The sequence below is a fragment of the Aquarana catesbeiana genome, linkage group LG06 (assembly GCF_042186555.1).
Source record: "Aquarana catesbeiana isolate 2022-GZ linkage group LG06, ASM4218655v1, whole genome shotgun sequence".
In the NCBI taxonomy this organism is placed as follows: domain Eukaryota; kingdom Metazoa; phylum Chordata; class Amphibia; order Anura; family Ranidae; genus Aquarana; species Aquarana catesbeiana.
Window position 1 is genome coordinate 265899705 of NC_133329.1, and position 27523 is coordinate 265927227.

At 43.8% G+C, this 27523-nt stretch overlaps 1 protein-coding gene across 6 annotated transcripts in view; it reads left to right on the forward strand.

Annotated features, from left to right (window-relative positions):
* The window catches only part of NBEAL1 (neurobeachin like 1), a 371002-nt gene that overhangs the window by 134460 nt on the left and 209019 nt on the right, over positions 1 to 27523 (forward strand). For all 6 annotated transcript variants that reach the window (XR_012244983.1, XM_073633306.1, XM_073633307.1 and 3 more), the window contains exons 6-10: positions 11638 to 11765; positions 14734 to 14816; positions 14921 to 15006; positions 22692 to 22998; positions 26448 to 26554. Coding sequence is in view for 5 of the 6 variants with exons in the window: in XM_073633306.1 (XP_073489407.1) it covers positions 11638 to 11765; positions 14734 to 14816; positions 14921 to 15006; positions 22692 to 22998; positions 26448 to 26554 (711 nt within the window). In the remaining variant the exon portion in view is untranslated. The remainder of the gene's footprint in view (positions 1 to 11637; positions 11766 to 14733; positions 14817 to 14920; positions 15007 to 22691; positions 22999 to 26447; positions 26555 to 27523) is intronic.

Sequence of the window (27523 nt, forward strand, 5' to 3'; positions counted from 1 at the left end):
GATTCCAATAACGTTTTAGAATGAGGAGTCGGATTTCTTTTATGGTTTTTAAATAGTTTAAGAAATTCCTGTTCTAAGTTTGCTATATCAACCTGTCTTTCTTGTTTAAGTTTTGTGGAGAGTTGAATAATCTTACCCCTCATCACTACTTTGTGTGCCCAAAGAGTTTAGGGGGGTACTTCCCCATTGTCATTAACTCGGAAGTATTCCCCTAATCATTATCTAGCATGTTGCAGTGGACTGGGTTGCTTAAGAGATTTGTTCAAGCGCCATCGAAATGATCCCTTGGCGCCATGTGGTGTCATAAGAGAGCACATTACCATCGAGTGATCTGACAGTGGGGAATCCCTAATTATCGACCTGGTGATGAACGGGATTGTTGAACTTGCTGTCAAGATATGGTCTATTCTCGCTAGAGTTGAGTGGGGAGCAGAATAGTGAGTATAGTCTTTCTTAGCTGGGTTAAATTCCCTCCGAATATCTACTAGCCCTTGGGAGTGTAGAAGTTTTGGCAATCTTAAGACTTTGCTTGGGAGGACGCAGTGAGCGTGTTCAACCATTTCCCAATTTTCTAACATGTTATCCAATGTAATATTGGAGTTGCCTCCCATAATTATGATGCCCGTAAAATGGGGGGAGAGGGTGTTTATCATTAAGTGGAATAACCAGGCTTGTCCGCGGTTCAGAGCATAATATGAAACAAAAGTGAATGTGGTCCCTTCCAGTGCTCCTACCAAGAAAATATATCTACCCTCAGGGTCTCTGATTTCTTTATGTGGAGAAAAGGCTGTGTTTTTGGAAAAAAATATTCCCGCCCCCTTAGTCTTGTCTGCCGCATTAGCCAAGTAGAATTGGGGGAACTTGGCATGTATAAATTTAGGGTTATATTGTTTTGGGAAGTGTGTTTCCTGCAAGAGGAGTAACTCGAGATGTTGGGAGTGGGAGAGCTGAAAATATTTCTGACGCTTCAGTGGTGAATTTAGCCCTCTACCTTAATGGAGGTAGATGTTTTGTTAGATAAAGCCATGGATCAAAAAGGAAGTGACATGCATCGCTGAATAGAGACCTAGCTTCCTCCCAAGAGAATTCCGTCAAGAACCTTGTAGGAGAATAGAGGAGGCGTACCTGCTTCAGAAGTGTAAATATATTGCTTCCATAGTGCCTGAAAGAAGAAAAAGAAGGTAAGGAGAGCCAGGAAATGAGGAATAGAAGGAGAATCACAGCAAGAAAGGGCCTGGGAAGGCCATGGGAAAAGCTTCCCACTGATCTCCCCAGTGTAAAATAGATGGGAGCAGTTATACCTGCCCCCACTCTAATGTGTGACCACGTAAAAGTCTGCCTGGGCTACAGAACAGCATCTGTCTTCAGGAGAGCCAACATTTGGCTCCTAAAGGCAGAGGGAGGAGCATAACCACAGCTCTGGCCAAAACGAGCACCTGACACCAGGTTATGAAGGGGAAATCCCCTGTATTACAAATAAGCCGTAAGAATGAGCCTGTATGGATTCCCCCCACCAATGTAGAAACCCCTGACTGTGGGTTATGGGGGGGGGGGTGGCACCCCCCTATCAGTGTGTGAAGCCCCCCCTCCCCCACGGGAAGGAGATGAGCCAGTAACCGCAGACCTGTATATTAAATATAAGTGCTACATGTAAGGGACCGAAAACACACTTAATTGCTATGCGGAAGCGAAGTATATAGCTGCCTGTGTTTCATGGATGACCTGGGGGGGCATTGTGGGAGAGAGACCCTTACCCGGAGCCTAAATCCCCGCTCATCCCGGGCATCTAGCAGGTTGGATTAACATAAAGCTAATGAGGAAAGGGCTAAACATAGTATTAAATGTTAAACTAAACATAAATCAAACAGTGAAAATAGTAACACGCTGTATAATTGACTAAACATACCAACAGAGGAACCGTTAATTCTAAGGAGAACCAATAGACTACCAGAAGGAGGAGTATAAAGCCCTAAAAGGAGAAGTCACAAGCCAACTCCTGTAAATAGAAAAAAGGGAAGGAATCAATCAGGAAGTTCAAGGCGGGTGAAAGTCCTTTGATCTCTTCGGCAGTTGTTTCTGCCACATCAGAGCAATTGGACTCTGTGGTGCAAGTCGCTTTGCCGATCCAGAATTCTTGTGGCCTGAGGAAGATGCTGGGTCCCGGGAGATGAGGCCAAGATGATCTAGTAGACGCTCACCTTCCTGCAATGTGGAGAGTCCATGAGTCTTGCCTTTATACACCAAGGACAGGCGAAAAGGGAATGACCACCGATATTTGATGGACTTTTGGGTTAAAACTTCGAGAAGAGGTTTCAAGGTTCTCCTCCGTTTGATAGTGTAAAGGGATAGATCTGCAAAGACTTGGATTGGGTGGCCTTTGATAGAAAGTTGAGATGCATTTCTAGAGGTGTGCTTAACTTCTTCCTTCACTCCGTAGTAGTGGGGTTTGACCACTATGTCCCTGGGCAGGCCATCTGAGCGAGGGGGATGCAGGGTGGATGCAGGGCTCTGTGAGCCCTGTCCAGTTCTAAGCAGTGCTTCGGGATACAAGAAATAAAATTTTTTTTAAAGGTAAGAACTGCCTCCTGAACATCCGTGACAGTTTCCGGAAGCCCTCTGATTCAGAAATTGTAACGCCTGGAGTGATTTTCCAAGCTGTCGATTTTGGAGAGGGCAGTGTCTAGTTGGTCCTGCAGATCTTGAATATGGTAAGTGTTCTGATTGGTCCTGGCGACTGTCTGATCCGTCTTATGTTCAGTGGCCTCAATCCTGGATCCCAGGTTTTGGAGGTCTGCTTGAATAGTGGATGTTATTTGAGACACAGTTTGGGCAAGGCCCCTGGAGAGCATTTTGGAGAAAGTGTTCATCATAAATTGAAATTCTGTTTGTTGTGTCGGGGAGTGTGTGTCTGAAAGCTCTGATGTTGCAGGGCTAGCCGTGGGGTTCCTCATAGGGGTGGTGATCAGTTCCTCCAGTGTCCTCTCAAGGAGGGACACAGTGGAAGCAGGTGATAGCAACTGGGGAAGCAGATTACTCACAGCATCTGGCCCAGACTGGGAAGATAGCTGTGGGCCTCCATCTGTTCCTGCCTCCATGTCCTCCCCCTGTCCTCCTCCTCCCTGTCCTCCCCCCTGTGCTACTCCTCCCTGTCCTCCTCCTCACACTGTGCTCCTGATGCCATCTTGCCAGCTGCTGGGGCTGAGTAAACGAATCCAGGTTGGAGGGACATGTTTCTCCTGGCTGAGCCTGAGCACATGGTCACTATGCCCAGCTATTCTCCTTGATACTGGGCCTCAGTGAAGAGGGGAAACATCCAGCTGACTGTGGCTGTGAAACGGGGAAGGCTAGAATCGTGGCGGCCGGAACGGTGGCAAGGCTGAGTAGGCCTGTGTCTGACGGAGCTTACCCGGCCTATCTCGAGCAGTCCCGGCTTCTAGGATGCAGTGTCTGGCTCCGCTAACCCTGAGGAGAGGACTGGGAGTCCGGCCTCCCTTGGCCGCAGGATTGTGTAGGCCGTACTGGAGGCAGGATCATGAGGCCGGGATGTCTGGACCTAGACGGGGCTCTTCCATCCCCTCTCGGCTGCTCCCCTGTGTCCGGGTACCCGCTGAGGTGGTAACGAATAGGCCGGAGCGGGATGGAGCTCCGAGTTCAGGCTGCCATCTTGGACACTCATCCAGCTGCACATTTTTTTATAGACACGTGTATCGTCAGTAGCTCCTGAGGAGCCTAGTCGAAACCCTAGTGTTGCATCCCCTGAAAGACCAGAGGCTTCCAAGCAATCTGAGCCGCTGGGCCTGTCTGGTATGGTGCCTACTGTCAACGCTGCTGCTTCAGCCTTTATCACCAGGGATGATCTGTCCTCAGCTCTAGCCGGGTTAGAGGACAGGATTGCTGGCATGATTGCCTCCATCTTCAGGGTGGCAAGAAGCGTGACAGATTCCCCCTCCCCTGATCCTCCTAACTTGGAGCAGGAATGGGTTGATGGGGAAGAGCTAAATGCCAAGGATTCTGTGGAGGGCCTGGCAGATGAGTCTACTTCTAAACAATCTGGGCCAGAAGATGTTCAGTTGGTGTCAGCCTCTGTCGCTTTTGATCCAGACTCTTACCGAGATGGTTCGTTCTGCCCTTAAGTTACCTCCCGCAGAGGTTTCTGAGCCCCCCTGGTGCTCCTTGGGGTCCCTGAGGCCTCCTCAAGCTGCACAGGCTTTCCCTTGCACCCACTGTTGGAACAGGCGGCGTATGCTGAGTGGGAACAACCTGACAGGATTTTCGTTCCTCCCAAGAGGTTTTCCCTTTTATATCCCATGGAGGAAAAGTTTGGCCAGAAGTGGAGCATGCCAGCCGTAGATGCGGCAGTCTGTTCCTTAAACAAAAACTTAACTTGTCAGGTGGATAACGCACAGAGCTTGAAGGACCCTGTTGACAAGAAACTGGAGTCACTATTAAAGGCTTCCTTTTCTTTGGCCAGTTCAGCTATTCAGCCAGCTGTCGCAGCAATTTGAGTCTGCCAGTCCTTAAAGGATCAGGTCAGACGGCCTGATAGGCCTAACCAAGAGGAGGATCCTGCTGAAAGCAGAGCAGATATACCTTGAGCACTATGTTTTGCTGTAGATGCCTAAAGGACTCGCTACACCAAGTCTCTCGGATGGCTCTTCTGTCTGTACACATGCGCAGACTTCTATGGTTTTAAGAACTGGTCAGCCAAACTTCCTAGTAAGAAGTTATTGGCAGGGTTCTCCTTCCATGGGGAATATTTGTTTGGTGATGACTTGAATAAATATATCAAAAGATTTCCGGAGGAAAGAGTGCTCTATTTCCTGTTAAGAGAAGGACCGGGCATCCCTTGATTAAAGCTTTAGGGACCGCTTTCTCAGGTGTCTCAGCGCCAAGGCAGTTCCACCGCCAACAGGGTGCTAGAGACCAGGAGCCACAGGGCCAGAGCCAGAAGAAACCCTGGGTCTAAAACTCTTCTAAACCCGGCACCAAGCTCTCCTTTTGAGGGGCACCCTCCCTCTATTGGGTGGGGGGGAAGGCTGTGGCACTTTGCGAACATTTGGAGAACAGTGGTTCAGGACGAGTGGGTCACTTCAACAGTATCCTGTGGTTACAAGCTGGAATTACAGGGGGTTCCCCCTCAGAGGTTTCTAAGATCCAGCGTTCCCTTGGATCCTCCAAAAAGAGATTATTGTTTCAGGCACTAGATCATTTAGTGCCTCAGGGAGTGATTATACAGGTTCCTGTATCTGAAAGGGGTGCAGGGTTTTATACGAACCTGTTCACTGTTCAAAAACCATATGGGGACACAAGGCCCATTTTGGATCTAAGATCCCTGATCCAGCATCTGTTAATCCAGTCCTTTCGGATGGAGTCAGTCCACTCAGTCGTAGCCTCGCTCCAGATGGGAGACTTCTTATGCCGCGTACACACAACCGGAGTTTCCGATAGAAAGAGTCCGATGGGAGCTTATCATCGTATATTCCGACCGTGTGTATGCCCCATCGGACTTTTTCCGTCGAAAATTCAGACAGACTTAGATAAAGAACATGTTCTACTATAGGAAAAAACGCTCGTCTGTATGCTGTTCCGACGCACCAAAAACGACGCATGCTCTGAAGCAAGTACGAGACGGAAGCTATTGGCTACTGGCTATTGAACTTCCGTTTTCTAATCCCGTCGTACGTGTTGTACGTCACCGCGTTCTGGACGGTCGGAATTTGGTGTGACCGTGTGTATGCAAGACAGCTTCAGCGGAATTCTGTCGGAAAAACCTTCAGAGTTTATTCCAACAGCAAAACCGGTCGTGTGTACAGGGCATTAGCCTCCACTGATATCAAGGACGCGTATTTACACGTACCTATCTTTCAACCTCATCAGAGGTTCCTGCGATTTGCAGTGGAGGAACGTCATTTCCAGTTTGTGGCTCTGCCCTTCGGGCTGGCCACAGCAAGTGTTTACAAAGGTCCTAGCACCAGTTCTGGGTCTTTTAAGGGCCCAGGGAATCTTGGTGCTCGGGTACCTGGACGACCTCCTGCTCAGAGATCACTACAGGCCCTAGAACAGAGCATAGCCTGCACAGTGCGGTATTTAGAAAACCTGGGCTGGGTCATAAATACCGAAAAGTCAGCCTTGAGACCAGCTCAAAGTCTGAAGTATTTAGGCCTGATCCTAGATAGGGTCCAGGCATGGGTATTTTTGCGACGCGTAAGGATCTGTGCCCTGAAGGATCAGGTGCATCAGATAAGGGGCACCAGGCAACCCTCCATTTGGCTCTGTATGAGTCTTCTGGGAAGGATGGCGTCCTCCTTCGAGGCCGTTCACTACTCTCAGTTCCATTCCAGGCCTATACAACAGGACATCTTGTTGACTTGGAACAGGAGAGGGCAAGCTCTGGATCGCTTAAGCCCAAGCTGGTGGTTGCAGGATCAGAACCTGCGATGGGGAAGATCCTTCCTCCTGGTGTCTTGGAGAGTACTGACCACAGACGCCAGTCTCTCGGGCTGAGGAGCGACCCTAGAGGGGCTTGGTCAAGGGCAGAGGAAAGCCTACCCATTAAAATCCTGGAGTTGCAGGCAGTACGTCTGGCCCTACGTTCCTAGACAGTGGAGCTTCAGGACTGCCCTATCGGGGTTCAGTCTGACAATGCCACTGCGATGGCTTATATAACCCACCAGGGCAGTACCAGGATTTGTTTGGCTCAGGAAGAGGTGAACCACATATTGCCCTGGGCAGAGGGACATGTGCTGGTTCTATTGGCAGTCCATATCCCGGGGGTAGAGAACTGGAGGGCAGGTTATCTCAGCCGCCAGCAGATCTGCCTGGGGGAATGGTCTCTACACCCGAAAGTGTTCCAGGAAATTTGCCAATGCTGGGGATGGCCAGATGTCGATCTGTTGGCATCCAGGTTCAACAACAAGCTACATCAGTTTGTGTCCCGAACATGGGATCCCCTGGCAATCGGAGCAGATGCTCTGTTAGTTCCATGGACCCAGTACTCCCTGGTTTATTCTTTCCCACCTGATCCCTCTCCTTCCACATTTGTTGTGCAGGATTCGGAGAGAGGGGGTTCCAGACGTTCTGGTAGCACCAGTCTGGCCTAGAAGGCCCTGGTTCCCAGAGATTGGCAGTAGACGGGCCATGTACGTTTTCACGCCGCCTCGATCCACCGTCTCAAGGTACTATATTCCACCCCAATTTACTGTCTCTAAATTTGATGGCGTGACTATTGAAGCCAGGGTGCTGAAGGTATTTGGCATCTCAGGACCGGTGGTGTCTTCCCTAGTGAATGCTAATAAAGCGGTCACTAGGAAGATCTATCATAAGGTCTGGAAGACTTATATTGCTTGGTGTGAAGCCAGAAAATGGCATCCTCGGAAATACGTGATTGGGAGAATTCTCTCTCTTCTACAGTCGGCTGTGGAAATCAGATTGGCTTTGAGTACAATCAGAGGTCAGACTTCAGCCCTGTCGGTATTCTTCCAAAGGCTTTTAGCCTCCCATTCGCTGGTCCGAGCCTCTATGCAGGGGCCAACTCGTTTGCTTCCCTCCATAAGGTCACTTATGTGTCCTTTGGATTTAAATTTCACACAAGCTAGCCTTCCTGATGGCCATCACCTCGTCTAGAAGGGTGTTGGAATTGGCGACTCTTTCATGTAGGGAACCATACCTAATTCTTCACCACGACAAGGTGGTGGTGCGTCCTATTCCATCCTTCTTGCCAAAGGTGGTGTCGGCCTTTCATTTAAATCAGGACATTGTTTTGCCGCCTTCTTTCTTTTTGCCTCGTTCGGCGGAAGAGAGACAACTGCATTCCTTGGGCCATCGTCCGGGCAGTTTATTTGTCTAGATTGGTGGAGATCCAACTCCATTTTTGTTTTACCAGAAGGACCCAAGAAGGGGCAGGCAGCTTCCAAAGGTTCCACTGCTAATTCGGTCAGCCAGTTGGTCATTCAGGCCTATGGTCTGAAACGTAAGGCTCCTCCCTTCAGGGTGAGAGCTCATTCTACCAGGGGTGTAGGAACCTCCTGGGCGTTTCATCAGGTATCTGTGGTTTAGATTTGTAAGGCTGCTACTTGGTGTTCAGTGCATACATTCACAAGATTTTATCAGGTAGATGTTAGATGTTTCGGCCGTAGTGTACTACAGGGTGCCGTTTAACCACTTCAGCCCCGGGAAGATGTGGCTGCTCAATGACCAAATTTTTGTGATATGGCACTGCGTCGCTTTACCTGACAATTGCACGGTCGTGTCATGCTGTGCCCAAACTAAATTGACGTTCTTTTTTCCCTACAAATAGAGCTTTCTTTTGGTGGTGTTTGATCATCTCTGCAGTTTTCTTTTTTGCTCTATAAACAAAAAAAGAGCGACAATTTTGAAAAAAAAAACATTAAATTTTGTACTTTTTGCTATAATAAATATCCCCAATTTTTTTTAAAAAAAAAAGCTAATTTATGGCATTTTTATTTTTTTTATTTTTTTTTACTGGTAATGGCGGTGATCTGTGATTTTTATCGGGACTGCGACATTATGACAGACAGATCGGACACTTTTGACACATTTTTGGGACCATTGACAATTATACAGCCATCAGTGCTATAAAAATGCACTGATTACTGTGTAAATGTCACTGGCAGGGTAGGGGTTAACACTGGGGGCAATCAAGGGGTTAACTGTGTTCCCTAGTGTGTGTTCTAACTGTAGGGGGATGGGACTGATTAGAGGAGATGACAGATCGCAATTCCTAGCTAGTAGGAACTCACGATCTGCCTCTCCTCAAAGAACAGGGATGTGTGTGTTTACACACTCGCATCCCTGTTCTGGCTCTCATGCCCAGCAGTTATTGCGACCGCCGGCCATGTACATCGGCACCCCCGAAGTGCAGCAGGCACATGCGCATGCCTGCTATTACGCTTAAAGGAGCTGACGTACAGCTACGACGGCTCGCGGAATCGTGGCGACCTGCCGCAGTATAATGATGGCGGCTGGTCGGCAAGCGGTTAAAGTCTGATGGCTATTTTTGTTTGGCAGGATGTCTCCCTCCCCTCAAGGCTATTGCTCTAGGACGTCCCAGTAAGTAATGAATAATAGCCAAACTCTGTGTCCCGTGATGTTTGATAAAGAGAAAAGGATTTTTTCATCATACCTGTAGAATACTTTTTTTTGAATACATCACGGACACAGAGGTCCCTCCCCTCTTTTGAGGATTTAGTGCTTGCTACAAAACTGAAGTACTTCCTGTATGGGAGGGGTTCTATAGAGGCGGACTTCCTGTCTAAGACTTTGTCTACCAGTGTCCATTCACCTGAAGATGGCATATAACCCATTAAGTAATGAATAATAGCCTAACTCTGTGTCCCGTGATGTATTCAAAAAAAGGATTTTGCAGGTAAGTATGGCGAAAAAAAAAAAAAACTGTTTTAGCCTATAGTTCTACTTTAAAGTCAAACTATAATGGTTTAGGATCACCATATATTTTTTTTTTAATTTAAGTCTTCACGATAATAAAGAAAGAAAATGTACCCAAAACTACTATGCATTCCATTTAAAGGTAATGATGGTCTCCCAATCCTGATGATTTTTTTTAGGATTGGTGGAAGATCTGATGTCTGTAGTTCTTGACCCCTTGGGACAAGTTAGAAATTTTTTCCTGCTTGTTGTTTTTGGAGACTGGAGAACTCTTGGAATTGTCTGTGTGACCGTAGCGTTTCCGGGCCTGGAAACAGTGGGCGTTTTATTTTTCTAAGACTGGGGAGTGCAAAATATAGCATGAACAAGCTGAAATTAGATGCTGATTGGCTACCATGCACAGCTGCACCAGATTTGCACTCTCCAGTTTTAGTAAATCAACCCCATTGTGAGATGACCAGATCGTGCTTGTAACTGTTACACTTTGGTCAGCCTTAATTTCTTTTTACTATTTTGTAATATTAAAAAAAAAATGTTTGCTGTACCTTTATTATTATAATACCTGTATGTAGGTGAATGACTCTCCTAAATATACAGTATATCAATCTAAATTGTCTAGATTTCCCTCTTGTCCAGATGTGTACATTGAAAGTGGAGTTCCACCCCAAAAAAAAAAAAAAAAAAAATAGTAATGTGTTTAAAAAAAATAAAAAAAAAAAACATTTGGAGAAATTTTTTTTTTACTCACCTCTAAATGCCTGTTGCTAGGGGGTCCCTCGTAGTCTGCCTCCTTCAGTGCCTGGGCTCCTGACGTCACTTCCCTTGGCGCAGGAAGGGAGATCATCTGCCTCTCCACCCTCCCTCTTGTCAATCATCTGGGACATGTGATCGGTCCAAGATGATTGCGGGGCCAGTGATGGCGCGCGGCTCGCGAATGTGCAGTGGGTGCCCGGCTGTGAAGCCACAGCCGGGCGCCCATAGTTAAAATGCCGATGCCGCCGAGCGGAGGGGGGGACGAGCGGGGCTTCGATCCCCCGCATCGCTTGACCCTGGGACAGGTAAGTGTCCGATTAAAAGTCAGCAGCTGCAGTATTTGTAGCTGCTGACTTTTCATTTTTTTTTTTTTAAAATGGGAACCCCGCTTGAAGGAGTAGGTCTCACCTGTGTACGGGGTAGCATCTGGAAGTGTTGTCTCAATCAGAGTTTACTTCTATTATAGTTAAAAAAAAAGTGCAAAGTAAAACTAGTAATGGACTGGCAGTAGTGTAAACATAATATTATTTTTTTGAATAATTGCGTGGTTTTAAAGACCTGACTTTTTTTTACCTCCATGCATTCTTTGCATGAAGGGAAAAAAACTTCTGTGTGCAGCTCCCTCCAAAGCCCCCCTTATACTTACCTAAGCCCCATCATGATGTGCATGAGAGCAGCTTTTCTCTCTGCTCTGTCCCTCCTAACTGGGTAGATCCATAGCAATGGGGGCCATTGGCTCCTGCTGCTGTCAATCAAACTCTGTGACAAGGGAGCGGGGGGCGGGGCCGTGTCCCGCTGTGTATGTCTATGGTGGACACAGGCAGCGGTGCTCAGGATCGAGCCCGAACGAGTGCTCTCCCATAGGTAGCAGCTTCCTATGGGGGGCACTGGATGAAGAGGAGGAACCAGGAGCGCCTCCTGGAGACCTAAGAAGAGAAATATCGGTTTGCTCTGTCCAAAACAATTATACAGAGCAGGTAAGTATGACATATTTATTATTTTTTTTTAAATTTGAACTCTGGGAAACATGAGAATTCTTGACTGCTCATTTAGGTTTAGGAGGCATAGAAAAAATGATTTACCTACTCGATCCTCTGCTCCTCTGTGTTGCTAGATTGGTCCCAGTAGCATCTTCGCCCCCACATGCTCTAGCAGTCTATGGTCCTAACTTCATCTAGGCTAGGGTCCTGCATTGGATATGATGACACCAGGGCACAGTACACTACCAGAGCATGAAGGAGTGCCATCTGCTGGGGGAGTGATGGATCAGGTAAGTGAAAATAGTTTTACTCTCCCTTATAATAAACAAGCAGTTAAACCTTGATGTGGTCACCCCCATTGCAAGTGAAAGTTTTCAAGTTTCCCAAAGTTGGGCTTAAAGACCCAAAATCTGCAGTACTTTGTCAAGCAGGAAATCGGTGTCTGAGATTGTAATAGTACTTACAGTTTACTAACCATTTTGAATTGTTATGTTTGCAGTTGAAGAGTAAAACTAAAGAAAAAGAAGTCACAGACCAAGCCCCTATTGAAGAATTTGTAAGACATGCTTTGGTGTTTTGTGAAAGCCTCTATGACCCATATCGGAATTGGCGGCATGTTGTGTCAGGGTATGTTACCTGAAGAATGTACAAAGCATTCCAGGCTTACTGATCTGCTAATTAGACACTTGAAATATGCCATTTAAAGATGTGTCCTTTTCAGTTGGTTTAGTAATGTGACTACTTGTGTAAAAGTTTATGGAATATATGATTACTACTTATCTGCCTTACAAATAAAAACCTTTTCCACTTGGGCCATGTTTTTTTTTTGCTTATGTGGTAGTTTAGATATTTGTGGCACTTATTCCATTTTGCCAGGTTTTTTGTAATCCTGCTTTAATCGCTTTTATAAAATTCAGTTGTTTACAAGTTTGCATAAATACAGTCCTGACATCACAATATGTATAATTTTAAACCAGAAACCACATTTTTTACCATTAAAAGGCAGTCCTTGAGCTTTATGCAGATGACATTACTGTTATCTGTCAGATACATGAAATTGAATTGATTGCATTGCCCTCAGGTGGCAATCAAAGGTATAAATGTGCCACATCCTATGTAATCTATAAATGCTGAATAAAAGAGTAATGGACTTTGTAGGCACGTATAAAAATATATAACAATTTTTAATAATTCACATAAAATACATACATATACAACACATAATATATGTGGTAGAGAAATATGGGACACAGTTGTTTATCCTAGAGGTTACACTTGACTAATACTTCCTGTGTGGCAATATTGAAGAAATGCCCACACTGAGATGTATGCATTCCTCTTGGTAGTTCCCACAGTCCTCATAAATTAAAAAGAATTTCTCGCTCTACATGTTTTGCGACCTAAAATGTCGCTTCTTCAGGAGCTTCAATAATTCTAGTTTGAGAAACATACTCAAATTAAATACAGTACAAATTATTGACATAAAGATACAGGTGTGTGTATGTACATAAACTCACCATTCATGTGGTGCTTAAACAAATGGTCTCAACGCTCATCTATGCCAGGAATGCTGTGAACGCAGGACAACCCCCTCCAAATGGAGATGACAACCAGGGACACACTGGCCAAGCGATAGCCACAATAAAGGCAAAGGTGTCAGGATATGGGGATGTACACGTAAACTGTGTATAAAGGATATGGCAATGAATATTAGTGTAAGCTACTTCAATTAGGATTGGGATGTACTATAGTATTAGGTCCCATACTCACATATCAGCCAGTATGCTTCCTCTAATATGCGTGTCGCCTTAAACCAGATGCTTTTCAATCTATGGAAAAAAACCATAGAGTTGGTCCTCCTAGGGTCTTTAACCATATAGTAACACAACTTGGCAAAAGCCTAGCCCTGTAAATGGAAAGGAAGGGAACTAGCAGGGCTCAAAATACCTTGATTGGCTGGTCCAGTATAGAGAAATTGGATCAGAATTATGTGTGCACAGTCACAAGGAGAATACAGGCATCCAGTACCGGCAGGTTTAAACATCCACTGTCTGGGGAGCAGAGTAAGAAAGAATGCCATGAAAACCAGGGGATTGTATACACATGCTAAGGCAATAAAATGATGCAAACCAAAAAGTGCTGGGTTAAATACCTGGGTATGCACTGGTTCTAGGTTCCAGGTGTGAGGCTGCAAGTTTGCTGGTACCAGGGGTAGAATGGATGTCAGCTTCCCTCAGAGCGCCTGGGGAACAACGTCCTGACTCCTCTATATGTACACCCCGACTGAATTATTGAAGCTCCTGAAGAAGCAACATTTTAGGTCGCGAAACATGTAGAGCTAGCAATCATTTTAATCTATGAGGACTGTGGGAACTACCAAGAGGAATGCATACATCTCAGTGTGGCCATTTATTCAATATTGCCACACAGGAAGTATTAGTCACGTGTAACCTCTAGGATAAACCACCGTGTCTCATATTTCTCTACCACATATATTATGTGTTGTATATTTATGTATTTTATGTGAATTATTAGAAATTGTTATATATTTGTATATGTGCCTACAAAGTCCATTATTCCTTTATTCAGCATTTATATATCTGTCAAATACAGGCAAAAAGAATCATTTTCTATTGTTTATTGATTGGATTACAATATTGTGACTTGGTACCAAGTGAGAGGCAGGGGCTGATCTGTGTTAGAACACAGCCAAGAACTGCACAAGCAAAAGGATTTACATGACTGTTGTTTTGAAGCCAGCATCTCAGTCCAGGAGTTTGATGCTGACCCTTCATAGTGCCCGAATAAACATAACTGTCGTTCTTGAGAGAAAAATAGATTGACGTATTGCAATCGAGAGTACTGTGGTCTTTGAGAGGTAATAGATACCTGTAATTGTACTTACATATTACTTAGAACGCACACACTAAATATGATATATAATGCTAGGTCTAATTTAGTCTTCATTATTATGTAGTTGTTGCCGATGTGCTCCATTGGGGACACAGCTAAATGTCGTGGCCTCACCTTTTTGTTTGTCTAATTGTGAATAGATCCTCTAAGGCTGGCTATACAGTATACAATCCTTTTGTACAATTTTTCTTTAGATTTACCAAAACCATATAATATGAGGTCAAACCTAAACACTTTCAATTTGTATGCAATCAGGCAGACACTTGCACTACATATTCGAAGGTAAATCTAAAGAAAATTGAGCACAGTGGTGTAGTGGTAGCACTCTCGCCTAGCTGTAAGAAGGGTTACTGGTTCAAATCCCAACCACGACACTACCTGCTTGGAGTTTGCATGTTCTCCCTGTGCCTGCGTGGGTTTCCTCCGGGTACTCCGGTTTCCTCCCACACTCCAAAGACATGCTGGTAGGTTAATTGGATCCTGTCTAAATTGTCCCTAGTATGTATGAATGTGAGTTAGGGACCTTAGATTGTAAGCTCCTTGAGGGTAGGAACTGATGTGAATGCACAATGTATATGTAAAGCGCTGCGTAAATTGACGGCGCTATATAAGTACCTGAAATAAATAAATAAGAAAATTGTATAATGTATGGCCAGCCTAAAGATATTTTTTTGTTTTGTAGAAGAATCATTAGCCCAGTAGAGAAGAGCAGACAGAAGTACAAAGCGGCCCCCCTTACAGTGGAATTTATACCCTTCTTTTACCGTGAGTACAGCCATTGTATGACTCCTAATAGCATGGCTCCATTGTTTTACTTATTTATGTAAAAATGTAATAACTTCATTATATAATAAATTTCTCTATTGCAGAATGTTTTCAAGAAAGTGAACATCTTAAAGAAAGTTTAAAATGTTGCTTGTTACATCTTTTTGGAGCGGTTTTGTCTGGAGGCCAAGTAAGTATCGTTTATGCTGTTCTGTTTGTTGTATAAGGATGTTGGCAAAGCCCACTGCTATTTTCTTATTACGTGATACATTTTTTGTGGTCGTCATCTCTGCTGTCCTCTTGTCTATATTGTTGATACATAGGTTAGATTACTATTGAAAGTTAGAACCTTTTAAATCTATTCAGCCTATAATAGCTTTGAGTGGACCGTTCAGGTCTTTAAAGTGGTTCTAAAATCGGAAGTTTATTTTATCTTAATGCATTCTATACATTAGGATAAAAAGCCTTCAGTGTGCAACAGCCCCCCTAATACTTACCTGAGCTCCCCCTTGATCCAACGTTGTTGCACGAGAACCTCGGCTGCCCGCGACTCTCCCTCCTGATTGGCTGGGACACAGCAGCGGGCGCCATTGGCTCCCACTGCTGTCAATCAAAGTCAGTGAGCCAATGAGGGGAGAGAAAGGGGGCCGGGCTGAGCCACGGCTCCATGTCTGAATAGACACACAGAGCAGCAGTGGGGGCACTCTGCAGGAGGGAGGGGACAAGAGTGCCGGCAGGGGACCTGAGAAGAGGAAGATCTGGGCTACTCTGTGCAAAACCACTGCGCAGAGCAGTATAATATGTTATTTTTAAACCCCAAAAAAACAAAACAAGACTTTAATATCACTTTAAGGTGATTTGCAGCTTGTGTGGCCAAATCTGTTCATGCTAAGCATGTAGGCCTACCAATCTAAGCAGCTGTGCTGTTTTTGATATTGCGTATTATGACGTCCCTGCTGACACAGACAGGCCATCCCCCCCCCCACTCCTACATCACTCGCTTTGATTTACAGCAGCGGAAGCCAATGGCTCTAACCGCTTCAGCAAAGCCAGAGAGACCAGAATATGAAGGGAAAGAAGAGCTGCAGATGGGAACACTGGATCAAATGAGGGGTCAGGTAAGTGTAAGGGGGGTGAGGGGGTAAAACTTATGCCTAAAAAAATTTTATCCTAATGGAAGGAATGCATTAAAGTTTAAAGTGGATGTAAACCCGAAAAAAAATGTTTTTTGATTGAGGCTTGCACATTGTACACTACAGTATAGAATTTCATGTCATCTGTGCCCAGTATTGCCACGAAGAGTTAATCCAGCTCTGAGCAATCCTCTTATCCTTTTTCAGTGAGATAAAAAGGACAGAGAAATAGATGTCAGTTTTTCCCCCTTGCTGTGAGTAACAGGTGATTTACATATCTCATGCACCAGTGTGAGAGAGGCATTCTGTGTACTTCAGATCCCTTCCTCTCTTCTTCTCCAGCTCTCCCAGGTTTGGCTGCTCCTCAGCATGATTGGGCAGGCTGAAGTCATGTGGTGACTTTTCTGTGTTTTGACTGGATGTTGGTGATCATGGGGCATAATCCACAAGACCAGCAGAAGTTCAGTGTAAGAAATATCAATGCCTGGCCAAGGGGCCAGACCCACCCAGAGAATCTGCAGTATTTCGGTTCTCATAACAGACAGAGGGTTGACATTTGACAGGTAAGAATACATGCAGGAGGCATGTATATTCTTATAGAAAACCACTATGGCAGTAATTTAGAAAGGATGAGAGTGGGTTTACATCCACTTTAAGCTTTAAAACCACTTTAACCAACCTAGAACCCCCCTCCTCTTTTATTTCACTCATTCTTGGAGGTTGCTGGGTACACACTGGGTATGTCTTTAGCTCCATATTGAACATGTTAGGGCAATAATAAAGAATGTTATTTGTACTTTGTTTTAAAAGTATTTTTTTAACTAAAGAGTAGTTGATGCTTGGAACAGACTTCAAACAGGGTTAATGAGTTAGTCGACAAAAAGTGAATTTATACATACTTAGGACAACCATAGATCTATGCTCAGACATACCGTATATACTTATAAAAAAAAAATGAGCGACTTGTCAAACTATTTTTTTTTTTTTTATCTGCCCTCACTTTTCTGTTTAGATACCTATTTGCACTTTTTGAATTATTTGACAGGTTTTGCTTTTTCTGGTTGTAGATCCACTAAAAAAAAAAAAGTACATAAAAATAGCAAGCACATTCCACCTGTCACCATGTTTTTGTTTTTTTAGAGCCACTTTAAATACTAGATAACTATTTATGTGTGTCTCTTCAGGTTGCCTCCAGTAGTGATCTAACATTCACAAATCATTCACCAACATTAAATGTTTGGTGAAGGTCACATTCACTGCTTTATAAATATGCCCCTATGTGTTCGCCGAATTCCTGTGCTTCATAAAAGAGTAAAAATGAAATAATCTTTGTATGAATCATGCATGTACTGTTGACAAATCATTATGAAGTGACACTGCTAGAAATTGGGGTTAAAATTCAACTACTACCATTTAGGTAATCAGTTCCTTTAGGTGTGTCCTTGAAAGTGTTTTCAATTTCCAAAAAAGATGTGCTCTACCTGTTTTGATCTTACATTGTTTGCCTAAAGGTGACATACACTGATTTTTTAATAGCAATGCAACAATATAAAGCATAAACCTAACCAAGACTTTTTCTAGATTGGGATGGTGGGGAAGGCTGGCTAGAGGCTCTCTAGGTTTTATTTCTGTCTGTGTCCCTATTGAGTATATTTCATTCCTGTCAGAACAGAAAGCAATCAGAAACAGGGACACAAGCAAAAACACGTGTGAGGGAGAAAGGATAAAAATGTATGGAAATGTCTTTATTATTGTCTGTGCCTTTCTGTCTCAGTGATGTCCGTACACCACCTTGTATGGGCATCACAGAGACAGGGAGTGAGGGAAAATTTCCCTCTGGTGTCAGAGTCACAAATAACCTGCTAATAATAAAATAATACATTCTTACTGTTCCCCACTTCCCTTCAAAATGTGTATTAAATGGAGGGGTTGGTCAGTGGCTATGACTTTTTTTTTATACTTAAAGGGATTGTAAAGTCAGAAGGTTTTTTATCCTTATGCATTAAGATAAAAAGCCTTCTGTGTGCATCAGCCCCCCTAACGCTTACCTGAGGTCCCCCTCTGTCCAGCGATATCCACGAGTGTCTAAGCCGTCCCTCCTAATTGGCAGAGACACAGCAGCAGTGCCATTGGCTGCCGCTGCTGTCAATCAAAGTCAGCTAGCCAATCAGGAGAGAGAGGTGCAAGGCTCCGTGTCTCAATGGACACAGGGAGCTGTGACTCGGCTCTGGTGCCCCTATAGCAAGCTACTTGCTGTGGGGGCACTGAACAGGAGGGAGGGGTCAGGATCACAGACGAGGGACCCAAGAATAGAGGGATCCGGGCTGCTCCGTGCAAAACAGAGCAGTGAAGTATACAGAAAAAAAAAACCAAGACTTTACAATTTGATGCTTTAGGAATCTTTGGTATGTGAAGCTGAGAAATCACTTCAAAGATGAGCCAATATTGACACCAACAATATCTACAATTGCAGATTTTGTTCTGAAAAGGGTTTTTTAAGTGTCTACATTTAATTGTGTTCTATGATTATAGCATAAACTTTCATTTTAGAACATCAGCTTTGTAATAGCAATACAAACAGTAGTTGTTAGTGAACATCCAAAATAAGCATACTTGAAAATGTTCCTTTTGTGTTGTGAGTGCAGCGATCTGCTGGCCATCTCTTTTCACCACATCCTAGATTTCCTTCATGCTTTGCAACTTCTCCTCTGTTTACGCTCAGTTTCTAAGGACTACATATCCCATGGTACCTGCAAACAATGATTCCTGTACTGACTCCACCTCCTGAAACACCTCCTCTCAGCACCTCTGTAGTTCAAAAGGCAGGCACTTTGAAATGTGTGTCAGCAGTGTCTATGGGCATAGTGAATACGTGTCACAGACTTAAAGGAAGTAAATGTGTTGGGATCTTCTTATGCCGCATACACACAGTCGGACTTTTCGACCGGACTTGTCCAACTGACGCCGACGGACCAAATCCGGCGGACAATCCGATCGTGTGTGGGCTTCACCAGACCTTCAGCGGACTTTTCCAGTCGCAAATCTGACGGACTTTAGATTTGGAACATGCTTCAAATCTTTACGCTGTAACTCCGCCGGACCCAGAAATCCGCTCGTCTGTATGCTAGTCCGACGGACAAAAACCCACGCTAGGGCAGCTATTGGCTACTGACTATCAACTTCCTTATTTTAGTCTGGTGTACATCATCACGTACAAATCCATTGGACTTTGGTGTGATCGTGTGTAGGCAAGTCTGGTCGTTAGAAAGTCTGTTGAAAGTCCGCCAAAGTCCGTTGAAAGTCTGTCGAAAGTCTGTCGGACGGGCTGTCGGACTTTTGTAGCTGAAAAGTCCGACCATGTGTATGCGGCATTAAAGTAAGTTCACCGACTTCAAGATCCTTTGTTTTAATAGAAGTAGACTAGAAATAGTTTAAATACAGTAGGGAAATTAATTTATGATTTTACATTTTGACCATAGTTACACTTTAATCAATATTAATATCTTGGATATGTCTTATTTAAAGTGATTGGCTTTGTTCCACACTCACTGCTCACAGGATTCGACTGACAGCAGTATGAGCCAATGACTCCCACTGCTGCCTTAGTCTCCTGTGAAAAGAAGTAAACAAGAATTATTCCCAACACTACGTTTAGCAGGCAGTACCTCTTGCCATACTTGACCCATTTAACAAACGGGGCCACCTTGCAACCAAATGTAATGCGTTGCAGAATTTAAAGGGTTTAAAAGAGGCATGTGGGGATGATATAATGCCTCTTCACTGCCTGTCAAATATCCTCTAAAGAGCGATCCAATGTGGATTGGTCTTCAGACGGCAACACATATATAAACTAGGCCAAAAAGATGTGATTTCATTGTGTACCTTGACTGCACCTAGTCTCTTTTTTGCCCCATGGCTCCCTCTTTATCTATGCCCTGATTGGTTTCTTTTAATGAATGTAGTTTTATAGTTTTATTGGTTTTCTGCCATATGGCTTGTGCTAGTAATGCCCAGGCAGCATTGGCTATAGGCTCTTGCTGAGCATATGATTTCCCTGTCACCACGAGTTTAAACAGGGTAAACAAATGTGTCTTCTTTTGCTAATGCTGGCTGGCTCTCTTCCAAATTCAGCTGCCAAACCATTGTTGGAGCAGAATTCTTTCTTCTCAGAGCTCTTATCAGTGTTATATGCTGAGTGGGAGGACCTGCAGCAAACACAAGGAGAGAATTTATTTTTTTTTAACTCGTAAACAAACACAGTTTAATCTAAATTGCAAGCTAATTTATATTAAAGAGATATAAAGGGTAGTTTATAATATTGGTTGCTTGTTTGTCTGTAAACGTTTCTAAAGCTCGCTGTCAGCTGACGACACAGAGCCACTCCAGACTCTAGAAGGATCCTGACCATATTGTCAGGATACACCCAGCTGCCTTATTGACACCAGGGTCTGGCTCTCATTGCACAGCTGAGAACCGAAGCCAGCTACACACGCCCCCCTCTGTAGCCCGTCGCTTCAGTGATCGCTGGAGCGGCTAGGTGGAGAGCAGTGACTGAGCCCCCATTCACATTGGCGCTATTTGACAGGTCAAATCGGAGCCTATTGTCGGCAATAGAAGCGTTGGTGCGGCGCCGCACTAATTTCCAAAAGTAGTTCTTGTAATAATTTTGCCAACTTTGGCTTTCAAGTCGCCCCCGAATTCAGACTCAAATGCAGCTTTGAAATCGTGCAAGTTCAGAAGAACTCGCATGATTTCAAAGCTGTGTTCAGTGTGAACGAGGGCTGACAGTCACTTCTATTCGCTTCAAGAAGACCAAAAACTGAGCAATCGGCGATCATGCGATTGCTTAATTCTCGGTCTTAGAGAGGGGGACAGCTGCAGCATTAAACGGATGGTGTAGCATAAAGGTGGGTATGTTTTTGTTTTTCTTTTATTAACCCCGTACATCTCCTGTGAATTTTAGATTTTTACTTTTTTTTTTTTTTGCACCATATTTTAATAAATGCATTACATATACATATTTAGTGCTTGTTAACCCACCAACGTAACTACATTTTCTTCTCAGTTTTTTACTGTAATGGCCCCCTGTGACTGTGCTTTATAAAAATAATGCTGTATATACCTTCTGATCTGCGCTCATTGAGCTGACGCCTATCGACTCTATCAGCCAGACAGATGCAGCGGGCGGGGTCAGGGATCCCCCTGCTGACATCAGTCAGGAGGGTAGAAGGATAGAGGTGGCCCCACCTGCTGCATCTGTCTGGCCGAGAGAGGAGATAGGCGGCGGGTCAATGAGTGCATATCAGCGCTCTGTAAACAAGGTATATACAGCATTATTTTTATACAGCACATTCACAGGGGGACATTACAGTAGAAAAAAAATGATTGTATTACAAATAAACAGTAACTTGAGCAGCAGGACAGGAGGGTGACACTGAGCTGACAGGCAGAGAGAGGAGGGGGGAGAGGAGGAGAGAAAGGACACAGGAGACATAGAGAAGGCTGCGGCTGACGGCTCAGCAGCCCTGATATCGTGGTCAGCGTACAGGGGGAGGGTAGAAACTGGCAGGATCAGCCAGGTATTACAGGTGATACAAGGGGCCAAATTACACAGCACCAGAACTGTGCTGTATAACATGCTTTATAGGAACAGGATCTTTATTTATTTTTTGGGTTAACAAATGCTTTAACCACTAGCCGACCAGCCGCCGTCATTATACTGCGGCAGGTTGGCTCTCTCCCACAAATTGCCATAGCTGTACGTTGGCCTTTTAAACAGCTATAGCAGGCGCGCACGTGGCGGTCACGATGACCACCGACCACGTGCGATCGCGGGCACGAGCGACAGAATGGGTATTCTGTCAGGAGAGGAGAGACAGATCATCTACTCCTACTAAGTAGGAACAAGCGATATGTCTCCTCCCCCAGTCAGTCACATCCCCATACAGTTAGAACACACACTGAGGGATCACATTTAACCCCTTGCTCGCCCCCTAGTGTTAACCCCTTCCCTACCAGTGACATTTATACAGTAGTGCATTTTTATAGCACTGATCGCTGTATAAATGTCAGTGGTCCCAAAAATGTGTCAAAAGTGTCCGATCTGTCCGCCGCAATGTCGCAGTGCTGCTAAAAATCACAGATCACCGCCATTACTAGTAAAAAGTAATAATAATAATAAAAATGCCATAAATCTTTCCCATAGTTTGTAGATGCTATAACTTTTTCGCAAACCAATCAATATACACTTATTGCAATTTTTTTACCAAAAATATGTAGAAGAATATATATCCGCCTAAACTGATAAAGAAATTTGTTTTTTAAAAACATTTTTGAGGATATTTATTATAGCAAAAAGTAAAAAATATTGTTTTTTTTTTTTTTAAATTGTCGCTTTTTTTTGTTTATAGCGCAAACTTCTAAGAGAAAGCCATTACAGGATAAGTTTCTATAGATTGTAGTGTGGTCAGTTAATCATTAGGAGTGTAAGAAAAAACAGACATGTTAAGGGACAAGTAAACTGGAAAAAGTAGAAAAGTACTTTTATAACTGTACTGCTAAGTAAGAAGTACAGACTAATCCGTAAACACAAGAAAACTTGAATGGTCTCCAGGAGAAAATGATTGTTGTAGGCATTTACTTAGTATGTATAGTGAGAGCTATACATAGCAAATTGACTTTCACTAAAGGCCACATATAAATTCTAATTTATCAGAATATCTGATCCATTTTGTTCCTCTAGAGAAACGCCCTTCAAGTCATTTCTCCTGCCACAATGGAAGTTCTGATGCGTGTATTAGCAGATTGTGACACATGGGATGAGCGGGACCCGGATGAAGTGAGTCGTAAAGCAGAGCTAACCCTTAAGTGCCTAACAGAAGTTGTACATGTCCTACTAGTGAGCAGCTCTGACCAGAGACAGGTGGAAATTGGGACCATCTTGGAGAACTACTTCAAGCTGCTTAATTCTGATCATTCAGCCTTACCAGGACTGAGAAGATCCAGACAATGGGAGAGCAGGTTCATCACACTACAGATAAAGATGCTAAGTAAGTTTACTCGCCAGGTTTACAGATGTTTTTATTTTCTCAAGACAATGGTTTGCTATAAGTTTTATGAATTTAACTAAAAATGTAATTACTTAAACTGTACATTAGCTTAAGAACAAATATGGGTTCCCAATAAATGACATCTATATAACTAGGCTGCACATTCAGTATATTGTGATACAACATATGCTTCATAATAGTGCAAAGATTTTCTCCGCCTTCCACAAGTACCCCAGCCAGGATAAAAGTTTGGTTCATTGGAATCTGACGTGTTTTTTGTTTGCTATGAAAATATTGTTATTAATCTTCTAACAAAACTTGCATTAATAGTCCAGTCAGGATGAATGTTACATTAGTATTAAAGTGGAAGTAAGGTCTTTTTTTTTTTTTAACTTGTACCTACAGGTTAGCCTATAATAAGGCTTACCTGTAAGTACAGTGAATATCTCCTAAACTTGCACTGTTTAGGAGATATTCACACTGCATGCAATCTGTGATGTCACCAACGCATGCGCTGTGAAGGGACAGCATATCCGCGCCATCCCCAGAGCTCTGTGCTGCAGCTGTGACTGTCATCGCAGCTCGGACAATTAGATGGCTGGAGCATGCAAACCCGGAAGGAGGAAAGAAGATGAAGAAGGGGAAGATGGAAGCCCTGTATGAGTGACAGCGCACCGGTAAAGGGCTTCATTCTAAGGTAAGCATTTCAAAATGTGCTAGTTTGTGATGCAGACTAGCACATTATGGCATTAATTTACAGAGAAGATTTTTTTATAAAGGCTGCGGTTTACTATCGCTTTAAAATTGATTTTTTACTATTATAGCAGACAGAAAATACTTTCTTTTCTTTTCTATTAATGTTGGAACAAAGCTTTTCTCACATACTTGACTGGAGATCAGGAGCCTGGCCTAGATTTATGTTGTTCATTAAAAAGAAAATAGAAACAGAATAAAATCAAAGGTACAACTTTGCCTTTAAAAGACCCTGAGACCATCCTCCTTAGCAATGGGCTCCTACAGTAGAGTCACTGGGAGTAAGGCCTTATTTAAGTACTCTATATGGTGATTTACCGTGCGTGCAGTACTAAAGAAGGCTTTGGCACTGAGGCTGTAAAACAGCCTTTCTCAGCTTTTTCAACAAAGAGGAACCCTCTAAATAATGTTCTGGTCTCAGGGAACCCCTGCTAAAATGATGATATCTGTGATATCTCATGATACATTAGTGCATGGGTGCGCAACCTGTGGCCCTTCAGCTGTTGTAAAAATACAATTTCCATCATGCCTCTGCCTTCGGGAGTCAAGCTTGTAACTGTCAGTGGCTTGCAATGCCTCATGGGACTTGTAGTTCCACAACAGCTGACGGGCCACAGGCATTAGTGTGATGGCCATTGGGAAGAATATTCCTTACACCTGTGGTCATTGCTTAAGAATTACCCCCTTACAGATTAACATTGAAGGATGCTGCCTTCATCAGGAAAGTGAGCCTATAAAAGTGATCGGGCAGATGTAGAACTGCCCGGATCACTTTTACATGAAAGTTGATTGCCAGCTCTAAGACCCCTTTCACACTGAGCCGCGGCCGCGTTAGCGCTAAGGCGCTGCTCGCTTTTAACCCCAAAGAAGGGGTTAAAAATGCCCGTATTGCGGCGCTTCCGAAGTGCTTTTCAGGCGCTTCGGAAGCGTTGCCCATTCATATACAGATAGATGCTTCTTGCAGGACTTTTCCTAACGTCCCACAAGCGCACCACCTCTGTGTGAAAAGACACACATAAATGAATGGGAGGTGGTTTTCTGGCGTTATTTAGAGGCTATTTCTAGCGCTAAAACACCTGAAAACCGTCTGTGTGAAATGGGTCTAATGCCCCGTACACACGGTCGGATTTTCCGACGAAAAATGTGTGATAGGACCTTGTTGTCGGAAATTCCGACCATGTGTAGGCTCCATCACACATTTTCCATCGGATTTTCTGACACACAAAGTTTGAGAGCAGGATATAAAATTTTCCGACAACAAAATCCGTTGTCGGAAATTCCGATCGTGTGTACACAAATCCGACGGACAAAGTGCCACGCATGCTCAAAATAAATAAAGAGATGAAAGCTATTGGCCACTGCCCCGTTTATAGTCCCGACGTACGTGTTTTACGTCACCGCATTTAGAACGATCGGATTTTCCAACAACTTTGTGTGACCGTGTGTATGCAAGACAAGTTTGAGCCAACATCCGTCGGAAAAAATCCTAGGATTTTGTTGTCGGAATGTCCGAACAAAGTCCGACCGTGTGTACGAGGAATTCGAGACAATACCAGGATGATGGTCGCAGCTGCAGCCATGATCCTGGTATAACTGCTTGCTTGAGTTCGTACATATATGGCCTAAGGATAGAAAGCGCTTAAAGTGTATTTTCACTTTTGCAGCCAAGTTGGGATAACACCTACCGTACTTATCGGCGTATAACACGCACTTTTTTCACCGTAAAATCGGGAAAATTGTGGGTGCGTGTTATACGCCGATCCCCGCTGTCTGTGAGGGCAAGAGGAGCGCCGCCAACATAGACCGAGCCGAGTGTAATGTGTTCTCAGCTAGGCTTCGGTGCCACTCGGCTCCGCTCGCAGTCACGCCCAGTACCGCCTCCTAGCCTTTGGACTGGTGTTGTGTCCATCAAAGTAGTCGAGCCAAGGGGCGGGACGTGGCGTGACTGCGAGCGGAGCCGAGTAGCTGAGTACATAGTACACTCGGCTTGGCTCGGTCTATGACGGCGGCGCTCCTCTTACCTTCAGAGACAGCAGGGAGGAGCCGAATACACACAACATCTGTGTATCTCGGCGGTGCTAAGTTAAAAAACCCATCATGCTGCAATTTTGGGCAAGGCTGCAGATGGACACTAGGGAAGGCTGCAGATGGACACTGGGGAAGGCTGCAGATGGATGCTGTGCAAGGCTGCATTGATGGGCATTTAAAATGTACGTTTTTTCCTTAAACTTCCCTCCTAAACTAAAATTTGCCATAATTAACCCTGTCTGTATTGTGTAGGCAGATCTTCACTATCAGTTGTAACTAGATTTGAACACTCCCTGTCCTAACAAAGGGTTGAAGGTGTAGAGGCTGGGCTTTTTGTATTGTATGTTGATGAGAACAGACTTGGGACAGGTTCACTCTAACATTGTTCGAAGAACCTTGCAGTCAGCTATGACACCTCCACCTGAAAAACATCCAAAAGATCAGAAATATTATTTTTACATTTTTTTTTTTAGGCACACTGTGTGAAAGGTAACACCTAACAAACGTATAGTGGGGTTTTCTCAAATTTAACTGCAAAAGGGGAAACACACTTTAAATTAGGTAGGGGCACTGGAAGGTTGGCCGTTTTGAGTTGTCTCTTAAGAACTAATTTCTGATTATTATAATGACTTTTATTTATATTTTGTAATATTTTTTTTTCTGTACAGACTGTATGACTGATATGTTAAACTGCACAGACAGGCCGGTACTGCAAACTATTTTCTTAAACAGCAACTGCTTTGAGCACCTTATCAGATTGCTGCAGAATTGTAGGGTAAGTCGCTTTAGACAGCAATCTAATTTTGTATTTTGTCAATGTAAACAAGTGTGAATTGCCACATGGGAAACTATTTGTAGTAAAGTTATGTTTTTAAACAGTATGTGACCTTTGTATTTGAACTAAAACATTGTACTAGTTACAGTATTTCTAGAAAGACAATTAGTAACTTCTGCTTCTCAGGCTAGTTAGCATGTCCTTTAATATAAACCCAAACTCTGCAGCATATACCATCCTATTTCATTTAACATGCATGTGCAGTTAGCAACTTGAGTTCTGTTAAGATCACAGAAAGATCTTTGGCTGTTCTACATTACTTAACCATTTTAACCAGTGCCTGGAACTTACAGTGCATGATGCTAAGAAGACTAATCCATCATCGAAAGCAGCATTATGTGCTTCTGTTTATTGTTTTGTTTTTCTTGGCCCATCAAAACTTTATTTTCTCCAAAATTCGTTTTCCTAAAGTATAAGTTCTTTAGCCAGTAAAAATAATAACAGTCAGCAGTTACAAATACTGTAACTTCTGACTTTTAGTGAAAGGGCACTTACCTGTCCAGGAATTCTGTGGTTTCACATCCAGCTTCCCACTGCGCATGCACGAGTCGTACTTCGAATTGAGAACGGACCCGTTGCAGTGGAGTGGGGGCGCCAACTTACATTCCAATTGCCTCGATGGTCAGAGCGGAAGTGGGAGCAGGTACCTGCCAGAAATAGGTACCTGCTCCCCAAAAAAATGTGCAAAAAAGTGCATAATATAATAGGGGGAGGGGCAGAATTTAAAAAGCTTCCCTTTTATGGTGAAGTTCTGCTTTAAATGGAGACTAGAATATCGTTATCTTTTTTAATGACACATGACCTCATTTGCTTTATGATATTTTGCTCAGAATTAAAGTGAACGTGTGCTTTGCCCATGCAGTGCAAAGCAGCAGCTGACCATTCTGGTTCCTGTAGCAATCTTTCTTC